The sequence below is a fragment of the Delphinus delphis genome, chromosome 7, assembly GCF_949987515.2.
Source record: "Delphinus delphis chromosome 7, mDelDel1.2, whole genome shotgun sequence".
Lineage (NCBI taxonomy): Eukaryota > Metazoa > Chordata > Mammalia > Artiodactyla > Delphinidae > Delphinus > Delphinus delphis.
The window spans coordinates 3,296,450-3,309,944 of record NC_082689.1 but is presented as its reverse complement, the minus strand read 5'-3'; the positions used below and the strand labels follow the sequence as shown (position 1 = coordinate 3,309,944).

Sequence of the window (13,495 nt, the reverse complement as noted above, 5' to 3'; positions counted from 1 at the left end):
CGAGCGAGCTGCCCTTGTGTTCCAGCACACCCCGCACAGGCTCTGTCTCTGTTCGGGTGTGTCCCCTGTGCCAGAGACGTGCCAGCCCTGGGCAGCTGCAGCCCGTCTACAGCTCCTTTGTATCTTGGAGACTGTCGCTGGGATCCTCTGATAGAAGCAAACAGGCTCTTCCTGCCGCACTGTTCCTGTGTATTAACACCCCCAAGTGCTTTCTTCACCTGGGATTTTGAGTCGTGGGTTTGGGCTCTTGCTGGTGTCGTTGACGTTGTCACCATTCTGTCTCGCTCCCCGACCCTTTCTTCTAGGAGTGCCTGAAAAGAGAGGCCCAGAAAATAGCCATATTTCAGAGGTTCTGGGGAAGTTCACTATTTTTAAAGTTAGAAATCATCTCATGTTTATTTTCCTTGTGAATGTGGATTTCCATCTATCAGAGTTATTGAAGGCATGGTGCCTTTGTGGACTTCTTTTCCTTATAACAGTTGTACAATAACTTGGCTGTCATGATCACCAAAAGCATCATAATTACCTTGTCACTATTACTTGTTGCTGTTTTTTCAAGGGTTTAAAAACCTGCCATTTGCTTTCATCCTCCAGCCCTCCTATATGTACGGCGCTGCCCGGCCGGCTGGGAGTTACCGGGTGCGTGTGCTTCCCACAGCCCCTTGCCCGCTTCTGCCCACTCCGCCCATTCCCCCCCCCCCCCGCTCTGCCTAACCGCCCACCCCCCCGCCACGGCCCCTCAGCACGCACGCGCGCCTCTCCCCCACCGAACACCTGCTCTGAGTGCGGTGGACTTAACCTGTTTGCAGCCCTTCTGGGGGTGAATTACCCCTTTATGTGGAGCTTACACTTGCAGCCCCCTTTGGCCAGATCTGGGGTTTATTTCTCCCGACAGCTGACAGTAGCTGGGGAAGACACGTGTTTGTATAGGATTGTTAGGCAGAAATAAAGTATTGGCGACATTTACTTAATCTATTGGCAAAAAGAAAGATAGGTTTTTATTGCTTTGGTAACCTTAACAGATATTAATCCATTAAGTTATATTATCTTGGAAATTTCCAGTTTTAAATACCAGGTACTTATGCCCTGCAGGAAACTTAAGTATTCAAAGTAGCCACACTCTGATTGTTAATAACTTTCTGCACTTCCATCAGATCGCACACTTTTGAATTAGATGTATAACTGGTCCAGCAAACCCGCTGTGTCCTCAAGGAGAAATAGGGGAAATTAAAGTTCCATTCATGGTATTGTAAGCGCCTATTTACCCTCATTTACCCTCAGTGATTGATTACATAGGATTTTCAAGTTAATGAAATGTTCTGTTCTCTAGTTAGCAATTCTTAAAAGAATTATAAGATAATTGAGCTATAATCAACATGCTATTTTTATTACAAAGTCACTTCATATTGGAGTAACTTTCTAAGCATCAACTATGAGGATGCCATGAGAAAATCCAGGATATTTGAACTCTCTGCTCGTTTTAAATCTAGATTTACAAGTTTTTACTTAGCAAGGAATATTTTTCAGAGTCATAGATTTAACGGAGGTTCCACTGCATGCCAGTTGGTTGATAGCAACTGAAACTTCTCTCACTTGGACTTTTGCACGACCCTGTTTTTTTGCTGCACAGCCTTTGCCTGTGGAGGTGGTTTTGAGCCTTTCCTGCATGTCTTCCATCGTGATGTTTTTCAGGACGTGTTCCTGGCATGTGTCACTCTTCCTTAGCTTACATTTCAGTGTTTCCTGGGTGCCGATGGAGGAGGAAAGGTGCTCTGTCCTGACAGTCTGTTTTCGTCACAGGCGTCTGTGTCGGATGAGAGCAGTCTCGGTGGGGCTCGGCGGAGCAGTGCCTGCGGTTCCCACGCTGTAAGGCACTTTCTGTGTTTCCCGAGCTTTCTGCTGCATGACCCTGGGGTGACTCTCTCAGCACAGCTTCAGCCCTGGGAGATAACTAACCAGAGTGATAGGAAGGAAACACTGTCTCATCCCAGTTTTCCATGGTAATAAGGGTCATGGATAACGTAAGTCATACAGCCTTTGGTGTTAGTTTAATGTCCTCACTCGTCAGTTTATGTTGAGGTCAAAGGGAGAAAGATTCATCTTAATTGAGTTTTATCTGCTCTTTCCCTGCAACAAGGGATGAAGTGATCTTATAATAATAAAAGGAGTCAAAGAGTCAAAAGGGAATTCAACAGGCCACAAATTATTCTCACCTCTGGATGATCGAGGAAGATGAACAAATTTAAGGACTAGAGTATTACACATAAGGAATTGCCTTTTCCTATTTTATTGTCCTTTCACCTCTTTGAAGGATTTGAAGTGATAGGGTTTCTCAATAAAGGTGTAGTAGTTGTACAAGAAATACTTGTTGAATGAAAAAGAGTGAATGAGTGAAGGATAAAGGAAAACAAAACGGGCTGGGCCCATGGAAGTGCAGAAACTGGTTGACCTGTCCTGAGGATCAGCTGACTGGGCTTTGGACCCAGTCAGCCCTCCCCAGGGGCCGATGCTTCTGCGTCCTGAGGCTCCGGCACAAATCCTAGGAAGATGCATCCACGCCCCACATGAGCGACGACGGCTGAGGAAATACTTGAAAGTGAAAGTGCTTTTACAATTTTGCTTTCGGAGTCACTGACTACTTGATCAGTTGGTTAGATGATCCGGCTTTATGATTCATTATGTTTCTCCAGCCATGAATATTCAGGAATCCTTAGGCAGTAAGCCAGGGTGGCCTACAGCGTTCTTCAGAATGTAGTTTTTATAAATATTAATTATAATAATTGATGTAACATGAGTTTTTAAAAACTTTTATTGGGGTGTAGTTGATTTACAGTGTTGTGTTAGTTTTAGGTGTACAGCAAAGTGAATCAGTTATACATATACATGTATCCACTCTTTTTTAGATTCTTTTCCCATATAGGCCATTACAGAGTACTGAGCAGAGTTCTCTGTGCTCTACAGTAGGTCTGTGTTAGTTATCTGTTTTATACGTAGTGGTGTGTATGTGTCAGTCCCACATAGCAAGAGTTTCTGTCGACATCTAATTGAACACTTGCATTGAACAATTTTATATTGCATAAAATTTTAATGCAGTGGAACCCGCTATATTGTCTTTTTCCAAGTTCTTAAATATTTTTGTAGGCCCTTAAAAAGCTCATAAACCATACCTAATGGATGAAATAGCTCAGGCCCATAGGACGGATAAAATGCAACTAAATGATTTTGTTTTATCAGTAAGAGGCAGCAGCCTAACTCTTTAAGAGACTGGATCTTCCCAAGCACCAAAGCAGAACTTCTAACGTCTGGCGGGATGTACGTCTCCTAGATTCTCTTTAAATGTTGCCTCTGTAGATGGACTTTTTCAAGTAGCCGATTGCTGACCTTCGGGGCCCTGTGACTGGCATCGCTGATTGCTCTTTTGTGTAGCAGTTACTTGGTGCTTTAAACCCTTCTGTAGGAACTGCCTGGGTGGTATGGCTTTAGGGAGTTAGGAGGTAAAAGGTCTTCTTGTCCCGACAGCAGAATGCCTAAAATAGGGCTCACGTCCCCGGTCTCACACCAGGCTGAAGAAGTAAAAGAGAATCAAAAGATTTTTTTTTTCTGCACCTAACACCACACTCTTGCAGAAGGAGCACAGCATGCGTTTGCTGGATTAAATGGGACAAATTGAACCCTGGGATAAAATCCCTCAGAAGAGATCTCTGGGCCATCAGCTGTGTGCCAGCCACCGATCAGCAGGCCTGGTGGGAGGGAAGGTTCACTGACCTCTCATCCTTTCCCATCTCTGCCCCACCCCCAGCCCTCAGGATAGCCCTGCAAGGGGATGTGGAGCTCCCCGCGCCCAGGAATGCTATCTCCCCAGGCTCTCTATGCAGCTAGGAGCTGTGGCCGCTGACAAATACACACACACAAATGCGAGGACACTGCGCCTTGGGAGTCCCTCCTGTCCTGCCCCGCAGTACTGAGAGCTGCGTCCAGGTTGGCCCCAGGCCTGCCCAGGACAGTCCTGAGCCCTCTTTCAAAGACTTGTCCCCGTCTCCATTCCCCCAAGAAATTAGCCTCAGACACAGTGTGTGTTTACAATTAAAGGACTAATTACAATTACGGTTAAATGATTAAATGACTAGTTCTTGAAAGTAGAACGGTTTTGCTTCAAAACCTTTCTATTCTGTACCTTCCTTACCATTCGTAAGCTGTGTGCATGTTGTAGGAAGGACTCTTGGCCGTGTGTGAAGTGACCTTCCTAGTTCTGACCCTCTGGGAAGCGGTCATCACCACCGATGCCAGCTGGTCCAGGAGCCGTGAGAGTTGTTTCTAGCAGAAAGTGACAGCTTGAGAAAAGCCCAGCTTGTATTCTCTTGCATAATCCTCAGAACCTGTGTGGTCAGTGTCTCTACTTCATGACATAGATGACAAGATATGTAACTTTCTCAAGCTCTCGTGGCCGATAAGAGATGGACCCTGGACTCAGATCTCGCTATTGAATAACTTACTTCAGCCCACATTAGCCACGCTGACTCCAAAGTATGGGCGACTCCAAAGGTGCCACACGGACCACAGTGACACAGACTTTACACTGATTCTTTTCCGCATGATCAAGTCAGATCGGATGATTTGAGACTCAGGAGTTGGGGAAACCTGGGTCAGAGATAAACCTTATTGACAACAACCTGTCATATCTCAGCACCATAAAGCAGGACTCGAATGACATAGGCTACAGTAGGATTTGTCTACAGGAGGAAGTTTTCCTCTCTTGTATCAGCAAACCCAAAGGCGAAATACTTCTGCTTTAAAGTGCTGACGTTAGGTGTTTTCCTTTATTTTGAACAATAAAGCTAAAAGGTGAGGCTGGTAATGCTGGTAGATTTCTTGTATGTGCCATACATGGCAGTGATTCTTACACACAGTGTACGTACAGCTGTACTATCTGTGCATCAGAAACAGCATCTTGCACCTACGTGTAAATACACAATAAATATTTATCCAACATAGGAATGAGTCCAGGCAAGATGGGTCTGGGGAATTTGCTCATCTTGACCAAGGCTGTTAACAGCCTAAACTTGAAATGGTTCATTCAACAAGTCTTTCTCAAGTACCTACTGTGTGCCAGGCCTTGTCTGGTCGCTGGGGATTCAGCAGGGAACAAAATAGACACAGACTCTGCCCTGGGGAATTCTCTGCCCTGGGGAATTCCTCTCTGGTGGAAAAACAGGCAAACTAAACGATGGTATTTACGATAAGGATCGTGAGCGCCCCTGAAGTTTTGTGGCCCCATAATTTGCAGTAGGAATGATGCCTGCGGGCCTCCAGGGGGCCTGGGGGCAGGGAGCGGGCAGTCAGCACAGGCCTCGCAGGCCAGCTTCTCAGTCTGCTGGTGCCTGTGGTCCTAAATGGTGTTCGAGTTCCGCCTCCCCTCCCACCCTTCCCCCACCCTGCCTCGTTCAAGAGGAAAGTAAGATTTTCTTTTTCAGGTCTTATGAACCGCTTTTATGATATATTTCAGATATGTACATACTTTTTTTCTTAACATCTTTATTGGAGTATAATTGCTTTACAATGTTGTGTTAGCTTCTGCTGTATAGCAAAGTGACTTGTAGTGAGGTGGATGGACTTAGAGACTGTCATACAGAGTGAAGTAAGTCAGAAAGAGAAAAACAAAATACCATACGCTAATGCATATGTATGGAATGTAAAAAAAATGGTTCTGAAGAACCTAGAGGCAGGACAGGAATAAAGACGCAGATGTAGAGAATGGACTTGAGGACACGGGGCAGGCTTAAGGGGAAGCTGGGACGAAGTGAGAGAGTGGCATGGACATATAGACACTACCAAACGAAAAATAGATAGCTAGTGGGAAGCAGCTGCATAGCACAGGGAGATCAGCTCGGTGCTTTGTGACCACCTAGAGAGGTGGGATGGAGGGGTGGGAGGGAGATGCAAGAGGGAGGGGATATGGGGTATATGTACACATATAGGAAGGTAAGATTTTGTTGTTGTTATTGTTGTTAAACTGAAAATGCATTTAGGCCTATCACAAATGTGAATACAAATCAAAGTTAAGGGCATAGCCTCCAGATACACGAGTTGCTGGTGTTTTCCTTTACTAGAAGAGAGGAAGTTTAGGTAGATGGGTAGACAGACAGATGTACACGCAGGCCACCAGATAGAAGGTCCTGCGGCACTTTAAAAAGCCTTGCCTGATTTTGTATTAACCCTAAATCTTATTTTGTATTCACTTGCAAAGATAGTAGAGAGGCAAACTTTTGCATTGCCCCGAAGCCGGCCCCGCTTGTCTCGGTCTTTGGTTTCTGTGCCGGCAGGCAGCTCACGTTCTCAAGACCTGTCTCTTCCACATCGTGGAGGCTTTTCTGCGCAGAAACTAGGTGTCCTCCACACCCCAGCTGAACAGATGCTCTGTGTTACTTTCTTCCTACTAACCAAGAATTCTGTGTTTTTTGATAGTGTGATTAAGTTTTGTGTTCTGAGTGGCCGCATGTCGAATGCTGGGAAGACACAACCTCCTTTCCCAGGGCCGGCCAGCGGCCGCACTAACCTCTCCTTCCCTTCTGGGCTGCGCCTGGCTGGCCTCACAGCTAACCGGAGCCTTTGTCTCGTGGCCTCCGTCCTCCTTGCATCTTCGCTGACCTGTTCCTTTGTTTCCATCTGCGTGTCCCGCGGCCAGCTGGGTGGGCAGCCCTCGGAGCACAGCGGCCACTTCAAGTCCAGCTCCCGCAGCTCCTCGAGAGGCAGCTCGGCGCGGGCCAGCCCAGTGGTGAGTGGGCCTCTCGCCCTTGCTGCTGTCCACTTCCTCCCTTCCCCCCCCCTTGGACCCTTCACTCCTCTGTCCCGTAAGAAGACCCCTCCACCTCCAAACGCCTGAACCGGGAGAAAGTAGGAAGGCTTTCCATGATTTATTTCAGGTCTAAGCAAAAGCAGGATTGGGGAGGATGCTTCCAAATTTAGAAAATGACTATTCAGTGAGCTCAGAATTGCACTGCTCAGTTTGCAAAGGACCATCTAGGAAGCTGCTGACAGCGCTGAAGAGATGGGGGTCTCACTGGGAGACGGGAACTTTGCGCAGTGCGGGAGAAATGTAGCCATGTGCCTGGATGTGTTGTTTTTATGATTTAAAAATTTGAAGGCTCTTTTTGTATTTGTCCCAGTTAATTTATTTTTTTTTAATTGGGGTATAGTTGATTTACAGTGTTGTGTTAGTTTTAGATGTACAGCAAAGTGAATCAGTTATACATACACATGTATCCACTCTTTTTTAGATTCTTTTTCCATATAGGCCATTGAGAAGAGTTCCCATTGAGAAGAGTGCTACACAGTAGGTCCTTGTTAGTTAGCTATTTTATGTATAATAGTTTGTGTATGTCAGTCCCAATCTCCCAATTTACCCCTCCTACCCCTCCCCCTACTTCCACCCTGGTAACCATAAGTTTGTTTTCTACATCTGTGACTCAATTTCTGTTTTGTAAGTAAGTTCATTTGTACCATGCTTTTAGATTGAAGGGTTCACTTTTTTTTTTTTTTTTTTTTTTTTTTTTGTGGTACGCGGGCCTCTCACTGTTGCGGCCTCTCCCGTTGCGGAGCACAGGCTCCGGATGCGCAGGCCCAGCGGCCATGGCTCACGGGCCCAGCCGCTCCGCGGCATGTGGGATCCTCCCGGACCGGGGCACGAACCCGCGTCCCCTGCATCGGCAGGCGGACTCTCAGCCACTGCGCCACCAGGGAAGCCCCTGAAGGGTTCACTTTTAAACATTTTGTTTGGAACATTATCTGTTATTGGAGCCCAACAGTTTTTTAGGGTAAAGTATCGGCCTGCGAGTGCCACGGCATCCCTACCTCTGTTCCATCCCCCACTGTCCCGTTGGTCCTCTGTTCAGTGCCTGTGAAACAAACGACAGAGCTGCTCTCCAAGTTCTGCTTCAGAAAGCAAGGGGTCCTGCTACCTAGTCTCCCTCATTTAAGTCTCATTATTGTGTGTTTTTCCCATGGTCCTTGGAATTTTAGACAGTTTCACCGCATCTGATGCTTTGTATGAGGCAACTGTATTGTTCTCTTGACCATAAGGGATTGGCAGGGCACATCTGCCTGGGGGACATTTGGGATGGGGGGCTGACACAATGACCAGGGAAGGACGTCCAGTGGACAGGGGCTGGGCCGTGTGCCGAGCGGGGTGCATGCCAGCCCTGCGCCACGGGGGCTGCCACACCGAGGGCCAGGACCCCTCCTCATGGACCCTGGGCAGAAGAAGGCACAGATGGGCGAGGTTGAACTTGGAACTTGACTGTGGTTTGTGACTCACTTACACAACACCACAGTTAGACGCATCGATGTCTAAATTCAGGAAGTGTTCCTGGTCATCAGAGAAGAGGCCGTGGGGTGAGTCACCCACTTGCACACGTGCACCCATGGGGTGCTGCTGATTTGCTTTTAAAATTAGATGCAGCCTTTTAAAGCCAGGAGGCTTCACACCAAATGCAGACGTCTGCTTCTCCTGGCGACGAAAACAAAGGAATGGATCCCTTTTGCAGACTGAGCCCGTATTGCTGAGTCGGGGGCCTCAGTCCCCCCACGCCTGCCCTGCTTTCCCCGACTCCAAGGCCAAGGCCAGAGCCATTCGTCACTGGGCTTGCCCGGGTGCTCTCCTGCTAGTAGAGAAATGTTCTCTCCGCCGTTTACACATCGAGGGTGAGAAAACAAAAGATAGATGAGGCAAGCGAGTATTAGAGCAGGAGAGCCTGTTTCCCTGTGGAATTGAAAGCTGCCCTCCTCGCCCCCCAGCAATGAGGGTAATAGGAGAAGCCGCTTCCTGACCGCACTGGGGTGGGGCAGGAAACGTGGCATGGCGGACACCCCACAAAGTCCGCTGCTTACTGCTCCAGCCAGGACTGGTCAAGCAGGGACGGCAAGGTATCCAGCTGTTCCGTATCACGTACGTTCAGTGTTCAAAACCTGGCGCGTCGCTTCTTCTGCACGTGGCAGACGGGACTGAAGCGCAGCGTTTGTGAGCTGAGGGATCCCTGCGCCGAGGTGAGCAGCCCCCGTCTGCGCGGGCCGGCCTGCCTGCCTCCGCCTTCAAGCCCTTGCTTGCGTGTTTCCGACGGAAGTCATCGGTGTTTTCCCATGATAGACCCGACGCGGAGAGCGGCCCGTTCTCAGGCATGATGCTCGCTCTCTGGTGCTCACTTTGGGGAACACGAAAGTTCACGGTCGTCAGAAGAAGCTGAGGCCTGACCCCTCCTGGGCTCCCTGCCTGGCGCAGCTCAGGCGAAGCAGGGAACTGTGCGCCCGTGATGGTCTGACGTCTTTGGGTTTATTCGGGCGTCAGAATGAAGTCTCAGCCTAGCAACACGTCTAGTTCCCCGGACGGAAGAGACTGAAACCAGATATGAATTCCCCTGTCATCTGCTTCCTAAATCTGACAACAGTTTACTCCCACAAAATGGGTTTAGTGGACACAAGAGAGGTGAGCGTTCATCGTGCCCGTGTCCCTGGGGCCTGAGGACGAGAGGCGGGGGTCTCTTGGTAACTGGGGAGCCTGGCAAGACCTCCGCCACCGTCCCTTGGTCCCTGGAGAGCCCTGGGTTTGCAAGACTCCCAGGGGCTTGACTGGGCTGATTTTTCAGTTCATTACACACAGGTCATCAGTTCCGTCTCCTTTCTCCCCGACCTAGCTGCTCATTGACAAAGGTCGGCTGACTCAGGCTGGCACGGTTAGTGAGCAGAGGTCAGCATCCGGGCACCTCACGCGGGTGTGGGGCGTCAGAGCTGAAGACGCGTCTGGGTGTGGCCCTCAGGAGGCAGAGACACCTGTGTGCCGCGCAGGGCACTTCCACGCAGTTATGGTGGCTCCTGGTCACCTGAAGGATAGAGCACAGGCAGCATTCCTGGCCTCTGCAGAGAGTCTGGAGGACAGAGCTGAGTGAGCCCTCTGCTCTGTGCTACCAAACCGCAGTCCTCTTCCACGGAATCTGCCCCATTTCTCTTTTCTGAGCCTGCACGGTCACACCACTGGAAAGGGCTGGGAGTTTGCATTTTGGGCTTGCGAGACGAACAGTGTAAGTGGATGCATTTGGCCTTGTTGATTGGAAAGAGGCCAGGAAACTTGTGCTCAGACTCCCCTGGTCCTCCTGCCTGGGAGGGAGGCCTGCAGGGACAGGCGGTGCCCAGGGAGAGGCCCGTGGGGTGAGTGATCCTCCCCGCCTGGCTTCTCAGAAGGACGCAGAGCAGGAAGGGGGAGTTCCAAGACCCAGGTTAAGTTGTCACAGCTCTCATTCCTGACTGGGGACACCTGGCCAGGCACGTAGACTTCCTGAACTCCACCTGGAAAGACGAGTAATGATATGCTTGAAAACCAAAAACAAGAAAAGATTTGGGTTGATCACCTGCTTCTCCTGGGCGAGTTTTCCAGGGCTGTGAGTGTTGTCCACTGTGGCTCGGGGAGAATGATCCCGCCTGGTGATCCATCAGAAATATGGTTCCAGGGGGTGGTACGGGTGAGGGCAGGAGGCAGGGGCCTCTCCGGGAGGAAGTAGGAGCCGGGGCAGGGGCAGCCCTGGGAGGCTCTGGGTGTGGGATGTAGGCTGGTGCCCCAGGGGACGGGCAAGTGGAGCATTGCCCAAGAACAAAAGTAACCAGAATGAGGGAAAACGATAGCTTGCCCCACTTTGAGAAAATAGAGGTACCTCAGCATCCAAGGACGCGAAGTGTGCCCCACCCCCGGGTCCTCCAGCCTCGTGGGGAGCAGAGAGGGTGCCCGCCCCATCTCGGAAGGGCATACACTATGGGACCTCATCTCATTTTTCACGTTCTGTAGCTGAGCCCTATTTTCTTCTCCAGAACCTTCCTGTTGAGGAAGTTGGGGTCCGTTCATTCAGCCAGTGTTTATCGAATGTTCTAGACACAGGGCTGCAGTGGTGAAGGAACACTCCTGCTCCCCTCACAGACCTCAGCAAATGGGCGCAATACAGTATAGAACTCAGAGCACGGGCTCGAAGGAAAGAGGCAGGATGCTTCCAGGGAGCTGGACTCGGGAGTCTGGGTAATCCAGGCCCGGAGAACAGCCCGGCAGAGGGCCTCGCCTGGAGGGCCCGACGCAGCTGTGTCACCCAGGCCTCAGAACGCAGCAAACCTGCCGGGTCACAGAAGCACCGGTCAGGGGTGTCCTGCGTGGCGCCCAGGTTCACGCGCCAGTGTGTTTTCAGAGAAGCATTGGTGGTGAACAGGAATCTCAGCCCCATCTGAGTTAGAAAAACAAAAGACTGTAATGACTCATGTTTTGTGTCGTGTGAAGAGGTGGAAGCAGGAACCAGGTGGAAAAACAGGTCTTGAATTATAAATACAAGAGTTCAAGGACCAGTCATTCAGGATGAGGTCAATATTATCGGATTTAAACCAGAAATTTCCATTCTAATGGTAGCCTCCACTGCTGTTTATATCTGAAGGAAAATTACCCTTAAAATGGGTGTTTTCTGAGCAACGTTCAGTACTGTCAGTTGGTTTCTCGAGAGGGACCCCGTGATGACATTGCTTCCATGATCCCATTTCCCATCTGGGGCTTGGGGCACCATGAGGAAAAGTCCCTTTGTCCCTGGCCCCCTTGCTAGGGTCTTCCCACGCCCACCTACTGTATTCTGTCTCGAGGAAGGTGGGCAAGCCAGGTGGTGATATGGAAAACTTGGAATTTGAAACCTCACCAGACATTATATTTAAGTGAACCTAAATAGTATGCTCATTTAGACACGATTTTAGAAGGTTGGAATTAACAAAATATTTAACGTGCTACATTAAGCGTTTGTTTCTGAAAGGAAGATTTGCCATAATTTAAAAGTTCACAGAATTTGTTTGGAAGTGACTACCTCCCGTAGATTTTAAAAGATACCTTTTTATACACTCCATTGTCATTATAAAATACTGGTTTGCATGTTTCATAAGGCTGTTACTATAAAGTTTTCACACTGACCTAAAACGTTTAGTATTGCTCGGTAAATGAGGGTAAGAAGGCTAACAGGCTGCAAGGTCTGTGGGCTGCAGCGTGTTGGGACACGTGTGGTCCACGGCATGCAGCAGAAACGACAGTGTTTAAAACCCTTCCATCTATTCTGTTTCTTTGTATATTATTTTCAGAGATAAAGTACTATGCTTTATGTCAAATTAAACTCACCGTCAGGGTTACTTATCTGTTCCTTTGTTAGGGGCAGTGAGGGGTGCCCTGCCTGACCAAGGCTCCCTGGGCCGGTCCCACTCCGTTCGACGCAGGCTGCCATCTAGTGGCATCCGGTGGGGCTGCAATGGCTCCATGCTGCTGCACGGCTTTTCTCCCTCCGTGCCTCCCTTCCTCTTGCCTTGCCTTCCTTCTTTCCTTTCCTTCCTTCCTTCTGTTTTATTGAAATACAGTTGATTTACAATGTTGTGTTAATTTCTGCTGTACAGAAAAGTGATTGTTATACATATATATATTCTTTTTCATATTCTTTTCCATTATGGTTTATCACAGGATATTAAATATAGTTCAGTTCCCTGCGCTATACAGTAGGACCTTGTTGTTTATCCATTCGATATATAATAGTTTGCATCTGCTAATCCCAAACTCCCAATCCGTCCCTCCCGCAACCAAAACTGCACCACTTTCCATGGGGCTCCGCGTACTTCTTAGGTTGCAGGAAGGCTGGCAGATACACGTGTCCCTTGTCCTTCAGAAAACAGACAAACGTCAGTCACCCTGATACGTAAAATACAGATTGGAAACAATAGTCAAGCATAGATTGGCTATAACTGTCATTGAGAGCTTAATTTTTCCCTCCGTGTCTCTACTTAATCCTGAATTTTCACATTCTGAGTTCGTTATCTATTTCAGAACAAAGGCTTTTTTCAAACTACTTTTAAACTAAAGAGAAAGCTATGGTTTTAGGGTTTTTTCTCCCTTATTTGGTGTTTTGCAAATTACAAAAGCAGTGTGTGTGTTTATGGTGAGACAATGCAGAACAAAGCTATGCTAAAGGGCCCCAGGAAACCAGTGCTTTGGGGTCTGGTGTATAGTTCTCATCTTTCTCACAAGAAATACTACAAAAAAAAAAGTGGGGTCCTCATTTTATGGGCACGGATATCTTTGTAGGTGAACAGAGGATTTCTGGAGCTTCATTTCTCTGGGCAATATTTATCTATTGCTGAGGAACAGTCAGGAAAGACACTATTTAAACTGCAGAGCAAAACAGCAACAGGCTTCTCACGGTAGCTTGATGGTCTGTTCAACTGAATCTTCTCTTTCCACCAACAGTTAAAATACCCTCTTTATTTTCATCTCATTAATATTTGTTCTGCAAACTAACTTATTCTAGGGAATAAAGGCCTTGTGTCCAGGAGATCTAATGAATGGATTCTGCAGCAGAGCAAGTGCTGGACAGTAACTTTTCCTTCGTTGTTGGAAATTTTCAGGAATATTTGTATTCCCAAGTGGAGAGGAGACCCACACTTGAAATGCTAAAAT

The 13,495-nt window shown here is 48.3% G+C and overlaps 1 protein-coding gene across 16 annotated transcripts in view; it reads left to right on the top strand.

Annotated features, from left to right (window-relative positions):
- LRRFIP1 (LRR binding FLII interacting protein 1) overlaps positions 1–13,495 on the top strand; it is a 141,742-nt gene that overhangs the window by 99,897 nt on the left and 28,350 nt on the right. For 5 of the 16 annotated variants that reach the window (XM_060015862.1, XM_060015848.1, XM_060015849.1 and 2 more), the window contains exon 7: positions 6,683–6,772. The exons of the other annotated variants lie outside the window; for them this stretch is intronic. In XM_060015862.1, coding sequence (XP_059871845.1) covers positions 6,683–6,772 — 90 coding nt within the window. The remainder of the gene's footprint in view (positions 1–6,682; positions 6,773–13,495) is intronic. 16 annotated transcript variants of the gene reach the window in all.